The sequence below is a fragment of the Hemitrygon akajei genome, chromosome 19 (genome assembly GCF_048418815.1).
Source record: "Hemitrygon akajei chromosome 19, sHemAka1.3, whole genome shotgun sequence".
Lineage (NCBI taxonomy): Eukaryota > Metazoa > Chordata > Chondrichthyes > Myliobatiformes > Dasyatidae > Hemitrygon > Hemitrygon akajei.
Window position 1 is genome coordinate 66,930,283 of NC_133142.1, and position 23,234 is coordinate 66,953,516.

Below are 23,234 nucleotides of genomic sequence, written 5' to 3' on the forward strand. Positions count from 1 at the left end.
TAAAGTAAACACAATGATGTTTCAGTTAATCTGCCTGGCTGGAGATAATTTCCAAATTACAAGTTATTTGTGAGGTGTCTTTGATATAACATGCAGGTTTGTGAATGTTGGGGTTGGTGCCTGCCTGAAGGGATTTGACCTGGTTGCTGAAGAGGGCAACTTAAATTACCGATTGTCACTTGCTGGGAAGAGGGCAATAAATGGATGCTGGCCTGGAACAAAGCCAATAAAACATCTTTAAGGTCAATCAGATGACCTACAGCCAATGACACTGGAATGCCATGTTTGAATTGGGAAGGAAGGAATATAAAAGTGGACACTTCGAGTGTGCTATCAGCAATAAATCTCTCGAGACCCACCATTGCAAGGAAGAACCCCCATGCCAGGGACTGGGTGAAGAAAGGATCAATCATCTGGCCAATGGAGATGCCCTATTTCAGTGTTATCAATGGGAAAAGTGGTCTGGGTTGGTATTGGTACAGAGGGAACAGCAGAATTCATGTCCTAAGTTGTTGGCCCAGGGTCAACATAGTTATGTCGTTGTTTGTACAGAGCCAATGAAGTGTGAGGTTCGATTAATTATGAGTTGTGTAGTGAATTTCCTAGTCCTGTTGATGAACAGTCAACACAAACCCCCACTACCACTCTGCCTCCTATCACCCTACCAATTTTGGATTCGGTTTGCCAGCATAATGTGGATCCAGTGTGGATATACAGTAGATCCATCTGAGTAAATAGTATAAAATGTTTTCAGTTATGAAAAACATTATGCTGCTTCACTCATCTTAGTAATTGGATCTGTTAGTTATAGAAGACTATATTAACGTATGAAAGCAACACTAAAGATGGTTAAAAATATCCAAAATGATAGCCAAACCTGCTGCCTTTCAGAGCCACAAGTGGCATGTTCAACTTTGAAAAGGTGCCTTTTTTTCTATTAATACATACACTTAATTTAAAAAATGTTATTTTGTCACATCATAGCTAAATACCTCAAGAGCACTGAAGAACTTGGATATAATGATGAACCTTTAATTGATCTGAAGCAAAAGAAAAGGCACAAATGATTTTTTTTGTCACATCTGAGAGCAGCACCTGATCTACTACCTATGACACGTGTTCTGGGCAGCTGAGCTCTGCACAGGTTTAAGTTATTGTAATGTTATGGTGCAATATAATTGAGATGTTATAAACCAATAAAAAAACAAGTTTATACTGTATGGTTAAACTGTCAGCCATGAGATTAACTATTTTGCATATATAGGAGGAAGAGAGTAGGATGATGTTTTACAAATTAATGATTTTGTGATCATTCTAAGGTATCATGTTGGGTGAGGTATCATAAGTCATCATTCTTGCAAAAGTCAATGATATTTCTGGAGAAAAGATCTCTACTATTTAGGAAAGTGATCTTCTATTCAGAAATTCATTCTGTGCAGTTTTGGTCACCAAATTACAGGAAGGATATTAATAAGGTTGAAAGAGTGCAGAGATGTTGCCGGGACTTGAGAAACTAAATTACAGAGAAAGGTTGAATAGGTTAGGACTTTATTCCCTGGAGCGTAGAAGAATGAGGGGAGACTTGATAGAGGTTTATAAAATTATGATGGGTATAGATAGAGTGAATGCAAGCAGGCTTTTTCCACTGAGGCTAGGGGAGAAAAAAACCAGAGGACATGGGTTAAGGGTGAAGGGGGAAAAGTTTAAAGGGAACATTAGTGGGGGGCTTCTTCACACAGAGAGTGGTGGGAGTGTGAAATGAGCTGCCAGATGAAGTTGTAAATGTGGGCTCACTTTTAACATTTAGAAAAACTTGTACATAGATGAGAGGTGTATCGAGGATATGGGCCAGGTGCAGGTCAGTGGGACTAGGCAGAAAAATGGTTTGGCACAGCCAAGAAGGGCCAAAAGACCTGTTTCTTTGCTGTAATGTTCTATGGTTCTAAATTGCAGGGTATTTAAAACATTCTTAGCCACAGGTGAGCTGCCAGAGGATTAGAAGATAGCCAGTGTTGTTCTGTTGTTTAAGAAAGGCTCTAATAATAAGTCAGGAAATTATAGTTGACATCAATAGTGTGTTCTCAACAGTACATTCCCCTCAACTATCTTTGTATCATCTACAAATGTGGCCACAAAGCCACCAATTCTATCATTCAGATCATAAGCATATAATGTGAAAAGAAGTGAATTCAACACCAATTCCTGTGGAACACCACTAGTAACCAACCAAGAAAGTCCCCCCTTTATCCCCACATTTTGCCTTCTGCTTGTCAATCAATCTTCTGTTCATGCTAGTAACTTTCCTGTAATACCATGTGCTCTTACCTTGTTAAGCAGCCTCATATGCAGCACCTTGTCAAAGGCCTTCTGAAAGTCCAAGTGAACAACATCCATTGACTTGCCTTTGTCAATCCTGCTTGTTAATTACTTAAATAATTCCACCAGGTTAGTTAAGCAAGAACTTCCCCCTGATGAAACCATAAGGCTTCAGCCTATTATGTACTTTCAAGAACACTGAAACCTCATCCTTAATAATGGACTCTAACATCTTGCAAACCATGGGAGTCAGGCTAACTGGCCTATAATTTCCTGTCTTTTACTTTCCTCCTTTTTTAAAGTGCACAGTTATATTCGTGCTTCTCCAGTCCACTGGAAGCATTCCAGAATCTAGTGATTCTTGAAATACCACTAAGAATGCCTCCACAATCTCTTCGGCCATTTCTTTCAGAACCTTGGATTATAGTCCATTTGGTCCAGATGACTTATTTACCTTTGGCTGCCATTGCAACTTCATATTCTTAATAGTGACTTGCTCACTTTTGACGCCTGACTCTCTCAAATTTCTGGCATGATGCTGATGCCTTCCACAGTGCAGAATGTCACAAAGTACTTATTCAGTTCATCTGCTATTTCTTTATCCACCATTGCTACCTCTTCAGCGTCATTTTCCATTGGCCCTATGTCCACTCTTGCCTCTCTTTTACCCTTTATATGTCTACAGAAATGTGATATCCTCTTTTATATTATTGGCTACTTTACCTTCATACTTTAACTTTTCATTCCTTGTTGCTTTTTTAGTTGTCTTCTGATGGTTTTCAAAAGTTTCCCAATCCTCTAGCTTCTCACTAATTTTTGCTATCTTTTATGACCTCTTTGTCTTCTCTTGCCAGCCACGGTTGCCTCATTCTCCCTTTAGAATACTTTTCTTCTTTGGAATTAACCAATCCTGCATCTTCCAAATTACTCCCATCCATTGAGGTTCTGCTATCATCCCTGCTCATGTCCGCTTTCAATTAACTTTGGTCAGCTCCTCCCTCATGCCTCTGTAATTCCCTTTACTCAGCTGCAATAACCAATGCATCAATATTAGCTTCACCCTCTCAAATTGCATGGCAAATTCTGTCATATTATGAACACTGCTACTGAGGGTTCCTTTAAGATCATAAGATAGAGGAGCAGAATTAGGCCATTTTGCTTATCAAGCCTGCTCCACCATTTCATCATGGCTGATCCAATTTTCCTCTCAGCCCCCAATCTCCTGCCTTTTCTCGTATCCCTTCATACCTTGACCAATCAAAAATCTGTCAAGCTCTGCCTTAAATATATCCAATGACTTGACCTGCAGCCATCGGGCTCCTGGACCGGCTTCACTCACCTCAGCTCTGAACTGGCTCCATGGCTGTGGCCTTCAGCCATCAGACTCATGGACAGCTTCACTTGCCTCAGCAGTGAACTGAAACTGCAACTGTGGCCTGCAGCCATCAGGCTCCAGGACTGGCTTCACTCACATTAGCAGTGAACTGGCTCCATGGCTGTGGCCTGCAGCCATCAGGCTCCAGGACTGGCTTCACTCACATTAGCAGTGAACTGGCTCCATGGCTGTGGCCTGCAGCCATCAGGCTCCAGGACTGGCTTCACTCACATTAGCAGTGAACTGGCTCCATGGCTGTGGCCTGCAGCCATCAGGCTCCAGGACTGGCTTCACTCACATTAGCAGTGAACTGGCTCCATGGCTGTGGCCTGCAGCCATCGGGCTCCTTGACCGGCTTCACTCACATTAGCAGTGAACTGGGTCCATGGCTGTGGCCTGCAGCCATCAGGCTCCAGGACTGGCTTCACTCACATTAGCAGTGAACTGGCTCCATGGCTGTGGCCTGCAGCCATCGGGCTCCTTGACCATCTTCTCTCGCCTCAGCGCTGAACTGTCACCATGACTGTGGCCTGCAGCCATTGGGTTCCTGGACCGGCTTCACTCACCTCATCAGTGAACTGACTCCATGACTGTGGCTCCTTGTATGGCTTCACTCACCTCAGCGCTGAACTGACTCTGCACCCGTGGCCTGCGGCCATCGGGTTCCTGTACCAGCTTCACTCGTATCGGCTGAACTGGCTCCATGGCTGAGGTCTGCAGTCGTTGAACTGCAGGACTGGTTTCACTCACCTCAGCTCTAATCTGTCTCCATGGCTGAGGCCTGCGGCCATCGGGCTCCTGAACTGGCTTCCTCACCTCAACAGTGAACTGTCTCCATGGCTGTGGACCCACTTTCAGTGCATCTGCCGTTCACGTCTATGTGTTATTTCTTTGCTTATCTATTGTTTGCACAATTAGTTTTTTCCCCCACATAGGTAATTGATGGTTTCCCTTGTGTGGGTTCTTTTTAAATCAGTTCTTTTGTGTTTCTTTGTTTTGTGGCTGCCTGTGAGAAGACAAATCTCAAGTTCGATAATTTGATAATCGATACTTTGAACTTTGAATAGATGTACTTTGATTATAAATGTACTAGAATATAGGAGCAAGGATGTAATGCTGAGGCTTTATAAGACAAACACAAGGAAATCTGCAGATGCTGGAAATTCAAGCAACACACACAAAATGCTGGTGGAACACAGCAGGCCAGGCAGCATCTATAGGAATAAGTCCTGATGAAGGGTCTCGGCCCAAAACGTCGACTGTACTTCTTCCTATAGATGCTGCCTGGCCTGTTGCGTTCCACTAGCATTTTGTGTGTGTTACATTATAAGGCATTGGTCAGACCACACTTGAAATATTGTGGGCAATTTTGGGCCCCTTATCTAAGAAAAGATGGGCCAGAATTGAAAAGGTTCCAGAGGAATTCCATGAGAATGATTCTGGAAATGAAAGTGTTAACACATGAGGAGCCTTTGTTGGCTCTGGGACTGTACTCACTAGAGTTTAGAAGAATGAGGGGATCTCATTGAAAAGTATTGAATATTGAAAGGCCTAGATAGAGTGGATGTGGAACAAATGTTTCCTATTGTGGGTGAGCCGAAGGACAGAGGGCACAGCCTCAGGATAGAGGAACATCCAGTTAGAACAGAGATGAAAATTTCTTTAGCCAGAGGGTGGTGAATCTGTGGAATTCATTACCACAGATGGCTATGGAGGTCGAGTCACTGAGTATATTTAAGGTAGAGATTGATAGGCTCTTGATTGGTCAGGGTGTGAAAGGTAATGGGGAGAAGGTGGGGGAATGGGGTTGAGAGGGATAATATATAAGCCATAATGGAATGATGGAGCAAACTTGATTGGCCAAATGGCCTAATTTTGCTCCTTTGTCTAATGATCTTATAATCTTCCATCTGTGTTGATTATTAACACAAACTGTATGTTTCGATGTACTTGTAATGAATAAAAATCCCAGCTGTTCTACCTAAACTGAGAGCTAGAAATCTAAACTATTTTACTGTACTATCCATGAAATGAAAATAAAAAGAATAGATGCTGGAAAACTGAAATAAAACAGAAAATGCTGAAAACATTTTATAGGTCAGGCAGCATTTGTGAAACGCAATGTTAATTTTAAAGATCCTTCATTAGAACTTAACTGAAATGTTGCTCTGTTTCTCTTTACGTGGGTGTACACTGACATACTGAGTACTTCCTGCATTTCAGTATGAGAATCAGAATCAGGTTTATTATCACCGGCATGTGTCGTGAAATTTGTTAACTTAGCAGCAGCAGTTCAATGCAATACATAATGTAGAAGAAGAAAATAAAATAATAATAATAATAATAATAATAATAATATCTGAATAAGTAAATCATTTTATGATATACATATATTGAATAGATTAAAACTGTGCAAAAAGGCAAGAAATGATATATATTAAAAAAGTGAGGTACTGTTCATGGGTTCAAAGTCCATTTAGGAATCAGATGGACGAGGGGAAGAAACTGTTCCTGAATCACTGAGTGTGTGCCTTCAGGCTTCTGTATCTCCTACCTGATGGTAACAGTGAGAAAAGGGCATGCCCTGGGTGCTGGAGGTTCTTAATAATGGACACTGCCTTTCTGAGACACCGCTCCCTACAGATGTCTTGGGTACTTTGTAGGCTAGTACCCAAGATGGAGCTGACTAGATTTACAACCCTCTGCAGCTTCTTTTGGTCCTGTGCAGTAGCCCCCCAGCCCCCCATACCAGACAGTGATACAGACTGTCAGAATGCTCTCCATGGTACATCTGTAGAAGTTTTTGAGTATACTTATTGACATGCCAAATCTCTTCAAACTCTTAATGAAGTATTGTTGCTGTCTTGCCTTCTTTATAACTGCATCGATATGTTGAGGACAGGTTAGATCCTCAGAGATCTTGACACCCAGGAACTTGAAATACTCATTCTCTCCACTTCTGATCCCTGTATGAGGATTGGTATGTGTCCTTCATCTTACCCTTCCTGAAGTCCACAATCAGCTCTTTTGTCTTACTGACATTGAGTGCCTGGTTGTTGCTGTGGTACCACCCAACTAGTTGGCATATCTCACTCCTGTACGCCTTCTCGTCACCACCTGAGATTCTACCAACAATGGTTGTATCATCAGCAAATTTATAGATGGTATTTGAGCTATGCCTAGCCTCACAGTCATGAGTATATGGAGAGTAGAGCAGTGGGCTAAGCACACACCCCTGTGGTGCACCAGTGTTGATCATCAGCGAGGAGGAGATGTTATCACCAATCCACACAGATTGTGGTCTTCCAGTTAGGAAGTTGAGGAACCAATTGCAGAGGAAGGTACAGAGGACCAGGTTCTGTAACTTATCAATCAGGATTGTGGGAATGATGGCATTAAATGCTGAGCTATAGTTGATGAACAGCATCCTGACATAGGTGTTTGTGTTATCCAGGTGGTCTAAGGCAGTGTGAAGAGCCATTGAGATTGTGTCTGCCGTTGACCTATTGTGGTGATAAGTAATTTGCAGTGGGTCCAGATCCTTGCTGAGGCAGGAGTTCAGTCTAGTCGTAACCCACCTCTCAAAGCATTTCATCACTGTCAATGTGAGTGCTACTGGGCGATAATCATTAAGGCAGCCCACATTATTCGTCTTATGCACTGGTATAATTGTTGCCTTTTTGAAGTAAGTGGGAACTTCCCCCCGTAGCAGTGAGAGGTTGAAAATGTCCTTGAATACTCCCGCCAGCTGGTTGGCACAGGTTTCCAGAGCCTTACCAGGTACTCCATCGGGAGCTTCCGCCTTGTGCGGGTTCACTCTCTTTAAAGACAGTCTAACATTGGCCTCTGAGACAGAGATCACAGGGTCACCAGGTGCAGCAGGGATCTTCACAGCTGTAGTTATATTCTCCCTTTCAAAGCGGGCATAGAAGGTGTTGAGTTCATCTGGTAGTGAAGCATCGTTGCCATTCATGCTATTGGGTTTTGCTTTGTAGGAAGTAATGTCTTGCAAACCCTGCCAGAGTTGTTGTACATCTGACGTTGCTTCCAACCTCATTTGAAATTGTCCCTTCACCCTCCGCAAATCGTTCCTGGCTTTCTGGTACGGGCCTGGGTTGCCAGACTTGAATGCCACAGATCTAACCTTCATCCAGTGATGTACCTCCTGGTTGATTTTCTGTTTTATTATTTCTTTTATCCAACTATTATACAATATTATACTAAACATTTAAGATCAGGTGTGTCCACTAGATTAAATACAGTGCTCCATAGTTAATTGTGCTGTTTGATCTTTGTATTCTGGTTTTTGGTCTAGACATGATCCAGGTGAACTAGGAATGGCACTACAAACATTCCAGGCCAAGCCCACAACAAAAAAATTATATTTATATACAAAAGAACAAATGGAACCTAGTTGTTCGAATCCTGTGGTCTGAGTTGGCATCAGGTCATACTTTAAACATTTCTTGCTGCATACACTTGTGCACTAGGCTTAGCATTAATCATGAAAAAGCTTAAAAATGTAAGACACAGCCAAAACATAGATAACCACTTATAAGTACAACAGTGATATAAGAAAAAATTTACTTGGGAAGTGAAAAACATGCTCCATCAGGACAGTTAATCTCTAACATTAACTATCAGGATTTGGAAAGGGTTTGTATTTATCAATGTGTGGCGACCAACTTCCCAGCGCACTCGAACCGGCTCACAAAGCGGCACACGCCGGCATAGAGGCCGGTCCCAAAGAGGGCGCCAAGTCTGCTTCACCAGCAAGGGGAAAAGCCCACACGCAGGACGGGACTGTGAATACGCACCCCCTACAGTATTCCCGCCCGGAGAGGGCGGGATCAGGAAGGCTTTAAAGCGAGGCCGCGAAGTTTGAATAGATCTCTTTTGCAACTGCAGCTCACCGACTCCGTGTCGTCATTGCAGCGCTACGTGTAGCACACCGCTACAAATTTGCTATTTTTATTTACTGCAGATAGATCCAGTGTGCTTGAATCTGGGCTAAAGCCAACATTTGAACAGCAGTGGATTCAATTACAGGATTATTCATTGTGATTCAAGCAGAAGGCTCTTGAAATACTCAGCAAAGTGGGCACGGTTGATGGAGAAAGAAACATTTTAGTATGATGAGCTTTCACTGTAATGTCTCCTGAACTTCCAAATCTCAGCAGTAAGCTATGGTAATTGCTTAGAAAATGATTTGTAGCAATTTATAATTCTCACTTCCCTAACTCTATTTTTCCTAAATTTGAAAATTCTGATGGTCCCTCACCCATGTGGCCATTCCTGCATAACTGTTGAAGTGCTTATTAATTCACTGATTTATCACATCTATCCCTACTTCCTCAAGTTTGTTTTTGGTTTCTCACATCAAGTTTATGACTTTTAAATTTATGTCATGAACTTTCTCCGCTAATATCTCCGTAATCTCTCAGAGAGTCCAGAATTAATTACTGCTGTTGCTATGATGATACTGATCTGTTCTTGATCCACCTTTACTTTCTCTGCTCTTGTCAATTTTCATATCCCTTTCAAAGTCTACCATGTCCTCCATGTATTGCAATAGCTTGTGACATGATTAAAGAGATTTGACATTCCAAGATATAGAGCTTAGGACGCAGTCACAATGTATAGAAATTGGAAAAGTGGCAATAATTCTAACATTTAGTTGGAGAAGGATGATACACATTTTGACAAAACAATTTAAAAGTTTTGTCTACTGCTTGTGTTTTTATGGAGCTGCAAAATTTTAAAAGTCCGAAGGATACAATTAGTTCCAATTTTGGAATCTACAATGTGCTCAGAGATCTCTTGCTTCAGTCTAGCTTATGTATAAGACAGAGTTTGTGGTTTAGAATAAGATTAGTTCTGTTACATGTACATCACAACAACAAAACATAAAGTGAAATGCCTCTTTAGTATTGAATCAAATTAGTGTCACTGTGCTTCCGCTCCATCATAGCATGCCCGCAAGTTACTAAACCTAATCCATAGGTCTTTGGGATGTAGGAGGAAACCAGAACACCTAGAGGAAACCACATCATTGTGGGGAGAACGTACAAACTCCTTACAGACAGCAGTGATGCCTGATCGGTGATTGGAGGTGCTGTGAAGTGATGCAATAGCTGCTAGAACTTTGTGCCACCCACAATAGGTTAAAAGTTCAGGTGATTATCATAGCAGCAACACCATAGTCATCATTTCTGAAAGCCAAACAGCAGTGAGTGGAGCATTGTATAAGTTTATGCCCCCAATTATTTCTGCAGTGATTTCTTCAGAGATTGGTGGAGATTGACATCCTTTTGAATTAGAGCCATAGAGAAGTATAGTACAGAAACAGGCCCTTCAGCCCATTTAGTCCATGCTAAAACCATTTTAACTGCCTACCCCCTTCGACCTGCACTGGGTCCAGAACCCTGAATACACCTACTATCCATGTACCTATCCAAACTTCTCTTAAATGTTGAAATTGAGTTTGCATGTACAACTTGTTCTGACAGCTTGTTCCACACTCTGAGCGAAGATGTTTCCTCTGATGTTCCCCTTAAACTTCTCACCTTTCACCCTTAAGGCATGATCTCTGGTTGTAGTCCTACCCATCCTTAGTGGTGAAACCCTGTTTTCATTTACCCTATCTATAACCTTAATATTTTGTATACCTCTGTCAAATCTCCCCTCAATCTTCTACGTTCTAAAGAATACAGCCCTAACCTATTGAATATTTCCGTATAACTCAGGTCCTCCAAACCTGGCAACATCCTTGTAAATTTTATCTATACTCTTTCAACTTTGTTTACATCTTTCCTGTAGGTAGGTGACCAAACCTGTACACAATACTCCAAATTAGACCTCACCAACATCTTCAACATAACATCCTGTACTTAATACATTGATTATGAAAGCCCATGTGCCAAATGCTTTCTTTACAACCTGTATCACTCCTTTCAACAAATTATGTACCTGTATTCTCATATCCATTTGTTCTACCACACTCCTCAGTGCCCCACCGTTCACTGTGTAAGACCTACTCTGGTTGGTCTAACCGAAGTGCAAAACCTCGCACTTATCCACATTAAATTCTATCTGCCAGTTTTCAGCCCATTTTCCCAGCTGATGCAGATCCCTCTGCAAGCCATGATAGCCTTCCTCACTGTCCACTACCCTCCCCCACTCCCACCCCCTCCCCAGTTTGGTGTAATCCACAAATTTGCTGATCCAGTTAACCACATTATTATCCAAATCATTGATATAGATGGCAAACAACAAAGGACCCAGCACCGATCCCTGTGGTACACTGCTGGTCACAGGCCTCCAGTCAGAGGCAACTCTCTATGACCACTCTCTGGTATCTCCCACGAAACCAAGGTCTAATCCAATTTACTACCTCATCCAGAATTCCAAATGACTGAACCTTCTTGATCAGCCTCCCATGTGGGACCTTGTCAAATTTTTTACCAAAATCCATGTAGATAACATTCACTGCCTTACCTTCATCCACTTTCCTGATAGCGTCCTCAAAAAACTCTAAAAGATTGGTTAGACATGACATACCACGTACAAAGCCATGCTGATTATCCTTAATAAATCCATGTCTATCCAAATACTTATATATCCGGTCCCTCAGAATACCTTCCAATAACTTTCCCACAACTGATGTCAGACTCACCAGCCTATAATTTCCTGGTTTATGTTTAAAGCCTTTGTTAAATAGAGGAACAATACTGGCTATCCTCCAATCCTCTGGTCCCTTCCCTATCACTAAGGGTGATTTAAATATCGCAGCTATTTCTGCACTTGCCTCCCGTAGGGTCCAAGGGAACACATTGTCATGCCCTGGGGATCTATCCACCCTGATCTACCTCAGGATGGCACACACCTCCTCCTCTGTAATCTGTACAGGGTGACGCTTTGCCACACTTTTATAGACTCTCCTGAGTAAATATGGGTGCAAAGAATTCATTTAAGAATCCCGGCCCCATCTGGTTTGGCTCCATATCATTCTGGTCTTCCAGAGGACCAACTTTGTCCCTTACAATTCTTTTGCTCTTAACATACCTGTAGAATTCCTTAGGATTCTCGTCCACCTTGTCTGTTAGAGCAACTTTCTTTTAGTCTTCCTGATTTCTTTCTGAAGTGCTCTCTTGCATTTCTTGTATACCATAAGCACCTCATTTATTCCTACCTACCTGCTATGCACCTCCTTTTTAAAAAATCTTAATCAGGGTCTCAATATCTCTTGAAAACCAAGGTTCCTTACACTTGTTATCTTTACCTTTTATTCTGACAGGCAGATACAAGTTTTGTGCTCTCAAAACTTAATTTTTTGAAGGCTTCCCAGTTACTGTACACCTTTACCTGAAAACAGCCTGTCCGATCTGCACTTGCTGGATCATTTCTGATACCATCAAAGTTGTCCTTTCTCCTATTTAGAATCTCAATCCAGACCTATCTTTTTGCATGAATTGAATCCTGGTATAGAGTAGGAAGGCAAATGGAGTTCAAACAGCTTCATTCCAGTAAAATGGAAGGAACGGGTAAAATTTGTCCAGGTAACATTGTAAAATGTTATTTCCTAAATCAAAAGATTTTCTCAATAGTCCATTACACCACCTAGCATTGTAAGGCTGCTTTATCTGATGCAAACACTCAACTTGAAGCAGGTGATTAACATTGTAACAATGAACTTTTATTTTGATTATGCAATTTCTAAATCTGCACTATTTTCTGGATTTGCTGCCTTATTTTGTGATAGGTATTATAATATTTAAAGTTACATGTGAGCGCTAAGTGAAGCCAATTATTTAAAAATGATTTCTGAACTGTTTGGGAATTTCAGGTCAACAAGTCTAATTGTCTTCGATCTGAAAATTGGCCAACCTGAATTTGCTCAATTGTCCTTGTTACTATTATTTTCTGCATTGAAATTTGAATGACACCTTTGTACTAAAATGAACCCATCTTCCATAGTACAATAAATAGTACAGATAACTTGCAGTGAAATCTGCAATATATGTGATTAGATTACAGATTGTCATTGCATTAATCCATAACATTTGAACAATAAGAACTAATTGGTGGTGTTTTTGAGAAACCAGTTCATTCAGTTCTTACTTTGAATGTTGTATAGCTGCTCTTGTGGAAAAGGAGCCTGCTAGGATTCAGCCCTCAAGTGGCTTATGTAGTTGGAATAAATTTATCTACACTTACTCCACACAACAGTAATTACAAACTTAAATGATCTTTAACAACTGTTATACATTTCCTATTTTAAAAGCTTACAAAGGTTTAAAAGGAAAAAAAATTCGACAATTCGACAATGACAGGAAAAATCTTGGATTTAAGTGTAGATTCAGTCAGTTGTTTTGAAGATTATTTGTTTCTTCATAGTTGTGGGTGGTGACTAATACAGAGTTTACAGCAAAGCATGTAACTGGTTTCCTGTCATCAATTGTGTAAAATCTACTCAACACCTTTCATGAACTCCAAGAATTCTGCAAAAGAACAGAATAAAATATTTAGTGTCAAATTGTCAATTTTTTTCTTCAAAGTTTCTGAAAATGTGCAAGGTAGAAACATAGTGTGATAGCAGGCTCCTCGGACAGCAACTGCAATGACTATCAGGTACCGCTTATACCGGTTCCAGATCTTCCCTCACGCCAAACCCCCTTCCACTACCTGTGTACACTAGGGGCAGTTGTAAAGTACCCATTTCATCCATGAACCAGCACATCTGAGACAAAGAGGGAAAATGGAGGAAATCCTTGCAGTCCAAGGAGAAGGTGCAAATTACACACAGACAGCAAGTTGAAGTTGGATCACTGGAGTTGAGAGGCAGTTCATTTCATTTCATTTCAGAACAAAGTACTCACTCTTAATAAAAAAAAATTCATCATGTGATAAAGGTTAGTGATTAAAAAAATTATTGTAACATTTCTGAAATGTTTTCTCTTCTGGGAGAGGTATGACTTATTCAAAAGTGACGGGTTGCACCTGAACCCGAGGGGGATCGATATTCTCCTGGGCAGGTTTGTCAGATCTGTTGGGGAGAGTTTAAACTAATTTGGCAGGGGGGTGGGATCTGGAGTGAAGGGACTCAGGTTAGGACGGATGGTAAAAAAGTAAAGGTAGCGTGCAGTATCAAAGGCTGAGTATCGAAGAATTAGGGATGCAGAATCAGAAAGGATAGCAAATACAGTACTCAAGGTGTTGTGTCTAAATGCACATAGTATAAGAAATAAAGTGAATGATCTTGTTGCAATATTACAGATTGCCAGGTGTGATGTTGTGGCCATCATTGAATCGTGGCTGAAGGATGGTTTTAGTTGGGAGCTGAACGTCCAAGGTTACATGTTATATCGGAGGGATAGAAAAGGAGGCAGTGGGAGGTGTGGCTCCACTGGTAAAAAGATGTAACATAGGATCGGAGGACGTTGAATCCTTGTAGGTTGAGTTAAGAAACTGCAAGGGTAAAAGGACGTTGATGGCAGTTATATACAGGCCTCCCAGTAGTGGCTGGGAGGCGGACCACAGGCTACAACAGGAAAGAGAAAAGACGAGTCCAAAGGACAAAGTTATGATAGTCATGGGAGATTTTAAAATGCAGGTTGATTGTGAAAATCAGGCTGGTAAAGGATCTCAAGAGAGTGAGTTTGTTGAATACCTAAGAGACAGCTTTTATAGAGCAGTTTGTTGTTAAGCCTACTAGGGGATCAGCTATACTGGATTGGGTGTTATGTAATGAACTGGGGGTGATTAGGCAGCTCAAGGTAAAAGAACCCTTAGGAACCAGTGATCACAATATTGCTCCTTGGGGACCGCGTTAGGGAACTGGAGATGCAGCTCGATGACCTTCATCTGGTCAGGGAGAGTGAGGAGGTGATAGACAGCAGCTATAGGCAGGTAGTCACACCGGGGCCTTGGGAGACCGATAAGTGGGTAACAGTCAGGAGAGGGAAGGGCAGGAGTCAGATGCTAGAGAGTACCTCTGTGGCTCTACCCCTTAACAATAAGTACTCCTGTTTGAGTACTGTTGGGGGGGGTCAGCCTACCTGGGGGAAGCAACAGTGGCTGCACCTCTGGCACAGAGTCTGGCCCTGTGGCTCAGAAGGGTAGGGAAAGGAAGAGGATGGCAGCAGTGATAGGGGACTCTATAGTTAGAGGGTCAAACAGGCGATTCTGTGGACGCAGGAAAGAAGCACGGATGGTAGTTTGCCTCCCAGGTGCCAGGGTCCGGGATGTTTCTGATCGCAAACATGATATCCTGAAGTGGGAGGGAGAACAGCCAGAGGTCGTGGTACATATTGGTACCAATGACATAGGCAGGAGGTCCTGAAAACAGACTCCAGGGAGCCAGGAAGGAAGTTGAGAAACAGAACCACTAAGGTAGGGATCTCGGGATTACTGCCTGTGCCATGTGACAGTGAGTACAGGAAGTGAGTAATAAAGTGGAGGATAAATGCGTGGCTGAGGGTTTGGAGCAGGGGGCAGGGATTCAGATTTTTGGATCATTGGGACCTCTTTTGGGGCAGGTGTGACCTGTAAAAAAAGGACAGGTTGCACTTGAATCCCAAGGGGACGAATATCCTGGCGGGGAGGTTTGCTAAGGCTACTGGGGAGAGTTTAAACTAGAATTGCTGGGGGGTGGGAAACAAACTGAAGTGATGGAGGAAAAGGCAGTTGGATCACAAACAGAGAAAGCTTGGAGACAGTGTGAGAGGGTGGATAGGCAGGTGATCGAGAAGGGACGCGCTTAGACCGATGGTTTAAGATGTAACTATTTTAATGCAAGGAGTATTATGAACAAAGAGGATGAGTTTAGAGCATGGATCAGTACTTGGAGCTATGATGTTGTGGCCATTATAGAGACTTGAATGGCTCAGGGGCAGGAATGGCTATTTCAAGTGCCAGGCTTTAGATGTTTCAGAAAGGACAGGGAGGGAGGCAAAAGGGGGGGGAGGTGTGGCACTGTTGATCAGAGATATTGTCATGGCTGCAGAAAAGGAAGAAGTTATGGAGAGATTGTCTATTGAGTTTCTGTGGGTGGAGGTTAGGAACAGGAAGGAGTCAATAACTCAACTGGGTGTTTTTCATAGACCACCCAATAGTAACAGGGACTCTGAGGAGTAGATAAGGAGACAGATTCTGGAAAGGAGTAATAATAACAGGGTTGTTGTGGCGGGAGATTTTAATTTCCCGAATATCGATTGGCATCTCCCTAGAGCGAGGGGTTTAGATCAGGTTTGTTAGGTGTGTTCAGGAAGGTTTCTTGACACAGTATGTAGATAAGCCTACAAGAGGAGAGACTGTATTTAATCTGGTATTGGGAAATGAACCTGGTCAGGTGTCAGATCTCTCAGTGGGAGAGCATTTTGGAGATAGTGATCACAATTCTATCTCCTTTACCATAGCATTGGAGAGGGATAGGAACAGACAAGTTAAAGAAACGTTTAATTGGAGTAACGGGAAATATGAGGCTATCAGGCAGGAACTTGGAAGCATAAATTGAAAACATATGTTCTCAGGGAAATGTACGGAAGAAATATGGCAAATGTTCAGGGGATACTTGCGTGGGGTTCTACATAGGTACGTTCCAATGAGACAGGGAAAGGATGATAGGGTACAGGAACCATGGTGTACAAAGGCTGATGAAAATCTAGTCAAGAAGAAAAGAAGAGCTTCCGAAAGGTTCAAAAAACAGGATAATGATAGAGATCTAGAAGATTATAAAGTTAGGAGGAAGGAGCTTAAGAATGAAATTAGGAGAGCCAGAAGGGGCCATGAGAAGGCCCTGATGGACAGGATTAAGGAAAACCCCAAGGCATCCTACAAGTATGTGAAGAGCAAGAGGATAAGATTTGAGAGAATAGGACCAATCAAGTGAGACAGTGGAAAAGTGAGTATGAAACCGGAGGAGATAGAGGTACTTGATGAATACTTTTCTTCAGTATTCACTACAGAAAAGGATCTTGACGATTATAGGGATGACTTACAGTGGACTGAAAAGCTTGAGCATGTAGATGTTAAGGAAAAGGATGTGCTGGAGCTTTTGGAAAGCATCAAGTTGGATAAGTCACCGGACCAGATGAGATGTACTCCAGGCTACTGTGGGAGGTGATTGAGGATATTACTGATCCTCTGTCAATGATCTTTGCATCATCAACGTGGACAGGAGAGGTTCCGAAGGATTGGAGGGTTGCGTATGTTGTTCCCCTATTCAAGAAAGGGAGTAGGGATAGCCCAGGAAATTAGAGACCAGTGAGTCTTACTTCAGTGGTTGGTAAGTTGTTGGAGAAGATCCTGAGAGGCAGGATTTATGAACATCTGGAGAGGCATAATTATATATAGGCATCCGTTAGTCTCATGGTTTTGCACCTTGGAAGGTTTCCAGGGCGCAGGCCTGGGGAGGGTTGTATGGGAGACCAGCAGTTGCCCAAGCTGCAAGCCTTCCCCTCTTCACGCCACCGATGTTGTCCAAGGGAAGGGCACTAGGACCCAAGCAGCTTGGCACCGGTGTCGTCGCAGAGCAATGTGCCTTGCTCAAGGACACAACAAGGTGCCTCAGCTGAGGCTCGAACCAGTGACCTTCAGATCACTAGACTGATGCCTTATCCACTAGGCCATGTGCCAACACAGAGGCATAATATGATTAGGAATAGTCAGCATGGCTTTGTGAAAAGCAGGTCGTGCCTTACAAGCCTGATTGAATTTTTTGAGGCTGTGTCTAAACACATTGATGAAGGAAGAGCAGTAGATGTAGTGTATATGGATTTCAGCAAGGCATTTGATAAGGTATCCCATGCAAGGCTTATTGAGAAAGTAAGGAGGTATGGGATCCAAGGGGACATTGCTTTGTGTATCCAGAACTGGCTTGCTAACAGAAGGCAAAGAGTGGTTGTAGACAGGTCATATTCTGCATGGAGGCCAGTGACCAGTGGTGTGCCTCAGGGATCTGTTCTAGGGCCCCTACTCTTTGTGATTTTTATAAATGATCTGGATGAAGAAGTGGAAGGATAGGTTAATAAATTTGCTGATGATACAAAAATTGGGGGTGTTGTGGATAGTATGGAGGGCTGTCAGAGGTTACAGTGGGACATCGATAGGATGCAAAACTGGGCTGAGAAGTGGCAGATGTAGTTCAACCCAGATAAGTGTGAAGTGGTTCATTTTGGTAGGTCAAATATGATGGCAAAATATAGTATTAATGGTAAGACTCTTGGCAGTGTGGAGGATCAGAGGGATTTTGGGGTCTGAGTCCTTAGGTCAGTGGTCCCCAACCAGCGGGCCGTAAAACATGTGCTACCGGGCCGCGAGGAAACGATATGATTCAGCTCCACCTTTCCTCATTCCCTGTCGCGCACTGTTGAACTTGAAATAACCTACCAAATCATACCAAATAACACATAAAGTCTAAAATAAAATGAACATATAGTAAAAGCAGGAATGATATGATAAATACACAGCCTATTTAAAGTAGAAATAATGTACGTACAGTGTAGTTTCACTTAACAGAATCGGGAAGATTAAGGCAAAACTGATTTGTAGAGAAAAAAATCGGCATGTACACGCATGTGTACATCATGTATGCACACGTCACGCATGTGCATACAGGTGCCCACGGAAGGCTTCATGATCATGGTAGTCTTTCTCAGGGTAAACACAAGTGTCCCGTATTTGACTGCTACTTTTGTCCCTTATTTGGGAGTGAGGAAGTTGGCATCCCTACTTGAACAGCCCCCCACTCCCCGCTGTCGGCCAGTCTGCAAGAATATTGTCAATAACAAACCGGTCTGCGGTGCAAAAAAGGTTGGGGACCCCTGCCTTAGGTCACTCAAAGTTGATGCGCAGGTTGACTCTGTGATTAAGAAGGCATACAGTGGATTGACTTTCATCAATCATGGAATTGAATTTAGGAGCCAAGAGGTAATGTTGCAGTTATATAGGACCCTGGTCAGATCCCACTTGGAGTACTGTGCTCAGTTCTGGTCTCCTCACTACAGGAAGGATGTGGGAACCATAGAAAGGGTGCAGAGGAGATTTACAAGGATGTTGCCTGGATTGGGGAGCATGCCTTATGAGAATAGGTTGAGTGAACTCGGCCTTTCCTTCTTGGAGCGATGGTGACCTGATAGAGGAGTATAAGATGATGAGAGGCATTGATTATGTGGATATAGGCTTTTTCCCAGGGCTGGAATGGCTAGCATGAGAGGGCATAGTTTTAAGGTGCTTGGAAGTAGGTACAGAGGAGATGTCAGGGATGAGTTTTTTTGAGTTTTTTATTCAGAGAGTGGCGAGTGCGTGGAATGGGCTGCCAGCAACGGTGGTGGAGGCACTAGACAGATGAGCCTATTAGAATTCTTTGAGGAGATTATAAACAGAATAGATAAAGGGGATGCAGTGGATGTTGTATATTTGGACGTTCAGAAGGCCTTTGACAAGGTGCCACACATGAGGCTGCTTAGCAAGTTAAGAGCCCATTGGACTACAGGAAAGTTACTAACATGGTTACTAACAGCCACTAACATTGGCTGATTGGTTGGAGGCAGTAAGTGGGAATAAAAGGATTCCTTTCTGTTGGCTGCCAGTGACTAGTGGGGTTCTGCACGACAAGAGGGCACAGCCTCAGCATAGAGGGATAGAGGGCATCCATTTAAAACAGAGATGTGGAGAACTTTCTTTAACCAAAGGGTGGTGAATTTGTGGAATTTGTTGCTACATGCAGCTGTGGAGGCCAGGTCATTGGGTGCACTTAAGGCAGAGATTGAGGCAGAGGTTCTTGATTGGCCATGTCATCAAATACAATGGGGAGAAGGCTGGGAACTGGGGTTGAGAGAAAAAAAAGGATCAGCCATAGAAACATAGAAACATAGAAAACCTGCAGCACAATACAGGCCCTTTGGCCCACAAAGTTGTGCTGAACATGTCCTTACCTTAGAAATTACATAGGGTTACCCATAGCCCTCTATTTTTCTGAGCTCCATGTACCTGTCCAGGAGTCTCTTAAAAGACTGTTGAATCCTCCTCCACCACCATCGCCGGCAGCCCATTCCACGCACTCGCCTCTCTCTGCATAAAAAAACTTACCCCTGATATCTCCTCTGTACCTACTTCCAAGCACTGTGCCTCTCGTGCTAGCCATTTCAGCCCTGCAGAAAAGCCTCTGACTATCCACAAGATCAATGCCTCTCATCATCTTATACACCTCTATCAGGCCACCTCTCATCCTCTGTCACTCCAAGGAGAAAAGACCGTGTTCCCTTAACAAAAAAGTGTACATCAGTGGTCACATTGTTAGCCCTCAGCTCTTGCCCCAGCGACTTCCGACCATAAGCATTTTCACCAAGTCCCCCATTGACATCGTATCTGCCCCTTCTTCATTTTGAAATCCAGCAAGGATGTCGAGACATACTGGCAGAACTGGTAGAACGCAATCTGTATGAGGCAGAATTGCCCTGATCTCTGGCCAAAGGATACTTAAAAATTTAAATTGTTTTGATCAGCTGTAGCAATGTCAATCCTTGTGTCCCAGTCATTCCAGCACTGTCGCTTGTTCAAACGAGTGCTCGGAGGTCTTTGACTCATTACCTGCCCAACAACACATCATCCACCTTCGAAAAGTGCGCCTCCCACCATGAGTTGGAGACGAGACCAGGCGAGGGGAGGGGAGGCAACCGGGTGGACCCGGGGTGACAGAGAATCAGACAGGGTGCTGTGGGACTGGAGACTGAAACCCCTTCCCCTGTCCAGTGGCTGAGCTACAGGCGCGACCTTCCTGAGCTACAGCCATGATTAAATAGCGGAGGAGACTCGATGGGCCGGATGACCTAATTGTGCTCCAATGTCTTATGGTCTTCTGGAAATAAAAATGCAAGTTGAGAAAGGGAAAGTCTGGTTCAGATTCCTTTATCTGATGTACATTGAAATAGACAGTACAATGTGTTGTTTGTGTTAACTAATACAACCTGGAGCAGCGCACTAGTATCGTCGCACATTCCAGTTCAACATAATAGAAACAGAGAAACATAGAAAACCTACAGCACAATACAGGCCCTTCTCATCATCTTATACACCTCTGTCAGGTCACCTCTCATCCTCCGTCGATCCAAGGAGAAAAGGCCGAGTTTACTCAACCTATTCTCATAAGGCATGCTCCCCAATCCAGGCAACACCCTTGTAAATCTCCTCTGCACCTTTTCTATGGCTTCATTTGCCACTTCTCAGCCCAATTTTGCATCTTATCAATGTCCCCCTGTAACCTCTGACAGCCCTCCACACTATCCACAACACCCCCCACCTTGTGTCATCAGCAACTAACCCATCCTTCCACTTCCTCAACCAGGTCATTTATAAAAATCACGAAGGGTAGGGGTCCTAGAACAGATCCCTGAGGCACTCCACTGGTGACTGACCTCCATGCAGAATATGACCCGTCTACAACCACTGTTTGTGGGCAAGCCGGTTCTGGATCCACAAAGCAAGGTCCCCTTGGATCCCATGCCTCCTTACTTTCTCAATAAGCCTTACAAGGGGTACCTTATCAAATGCCTTACTGAAATCCATATACACTACATCTACTGCTCTTCCTTCATCAATGTGTTTAGTCACATCCTCAAAAAATTCAATCAGGCTCATAAGGCACGACCTACCCTTGACAAAGCCATGCTAACAATTGTGCTTACATTGTTCAGCAGAGCAACATGTGCAACGACAACCACCTAACAACAGCAGCAAAACAAGCCCCTTTCCTCATTCCTACCCACCGACAGGCCTCAACCCCTGAAGAGGTAACCAATCTACAGTCCCTGGCCCAGAGTGACAGACATCGGGCCACAAATTTAGGGCACGATGACCTTCAATCATCAGGCCTCAACTTTGGACTTTGACCTTTGAGGTTCGACCTTAGCTATGGACCTCAGGTCTCACCCAACACAGGGACTTTGAACTTCGGATTCGCACAGGCCTCTAACTTTGGGCACACCGACCGGAGGGGAAGGAGTGGAAACGTGCGGTCACCAGCCCTCATGAATCCTGCCCACAGAAATCTGAAATCCTAGGACTCACTGATCTGGGGATACTGACCTCCCTCTGGAGGAATCACCAGTCCAGTGTTCATCTACGACCTGTTGACATTTAATAGATAGCTCAACCCACCCTCAATATGTGAATTCTTTTCCAAAAAGAGCACCATTATTTTGCGTCTACAATCCTTGGGCCTGGATTTCTTAAGTTCTCACAATGTTGCATTCCAGCTGTCTACGTGATACGCAAGCCAGTATATAAGCCAAGGCTGTATGATTTGGAGAGCAGGCTGTTGCCTGGGTAGCAGGCTCCTTCTTTCCACACAATTGGAATAGTAGAGACCAATACATTTTGGCATTATTGGCATCGCAAAAGTTGCCAGTCAGCAATAAACTCAACGTAGGACTCCCTTAGGGAATCCAGCTCTGAATATTTCCTCGGGGTTTACTCTTGAAGTCTTCCCCCATGAGTGAGTATAGCCACAAGGCAGTGGAGGTTTCAGATCAGAGTTTGCCTTCGCCTGGATGAGCTGCTAAACATGATTGTCAAGCCCATCTGCCCAGAGCGACTGGTTTTAAGCCACCAGTAACCCACCTTTGCCCCTTCTGTCAGTAGAAACAGTTCCGTTGGACTTAGTAGCTAAGCCACACGTGAAGGCTAAGAGCTGGACTTGAGATGCACACCATTGTGAGCATTTAATAGGTAGTGGGAGCTTATCCCACTACTATCCTCATCTATAAGAATCTTGATTTCACAATGATCATGATTTAACAATGAGCTTCTGTACATTCAAGTTTGGATTTTGCAGTCAGAAAAGCAGGAAGAGCTTAGGAGGAGACAATGGCACCTAACAGCGACTCTTTTGCTTGCATCTTCAGAAACAGCTCTATTTCCTTTTTTAGGATCTCTATTTTACCCTTTCAGGGTTCTTTTGAAGACCCTGACCTGGAGCAACACACTGACTTCGGTTCTTTGTGGGAATGGCCTTTGCTCTTGGGGTTTCATGACTGGCCAATACGCCAAGGATGCGGCCTAGGAGATTAGCTCGCCTTCGGAGTTCCAGGATCTTGTGGCTCTGGAGACGGGCAGACCGAAGGTTGATGTTCTGGCAGGAAATTGGTGTGTTGTTGGAGAGGGAAGATCTCTGGCTGTGTGCCCAGAGACCCAAGATCTTTGGGCACAGCGCTCAGAAAAAGAGACATAACCGACTTCTAACATCGTAAACCAGTGAGTTGTTTTTATGTCTCCCCTCTCGCTGTGAAATGGAGACACCTCTTTCTCCCTTATTAGGGAGAGAGAGAGCCTGTGGTATGTCAAACACTGGGTGAATGAGTAGTCTTTGGGGTACTGCAAATCTGTGTCTTTGCTGTTGATTTGTTGCACGCTTGAGTGCTCGGTGGTGGGTGCCAATCCTTTTTCTTGCTGGTGGGGGAAGGGGTGGGATCATGGCTTTGCTGCTGCTTGTGCATGGGGGGTTGCTGGGGGGACTTTGGGGTTCTAACATTAACTATCATTCATT

The 23,234-nt window shown here is 43.4% G+C and overlaps 1 protein-coding gene across 1 annotated transcript in view; it reads right to left on the minus strand.

Annotated features, from left to right (window-relative positions):
- Positions 1–13,159: 13,159 nt before the first annotated feature.
- The window catches only part of LOC140742091 (troponin C, slow skeletal and cardiac muscles-like), a 29,339-nt gene continuing 19,264 nt past the window's right edge, over positions 13,160–23,234 (minus strand). The window contains exon 6 of the mRNA XM_073072917.1: positions 13,160–13,191. Coding sequence (XP_072929018.1) covers positions 13,160–13,191 — 32 coding nt within the window. The remainder of the gene's footprint in view (positions 13,192–23,234) is intronic.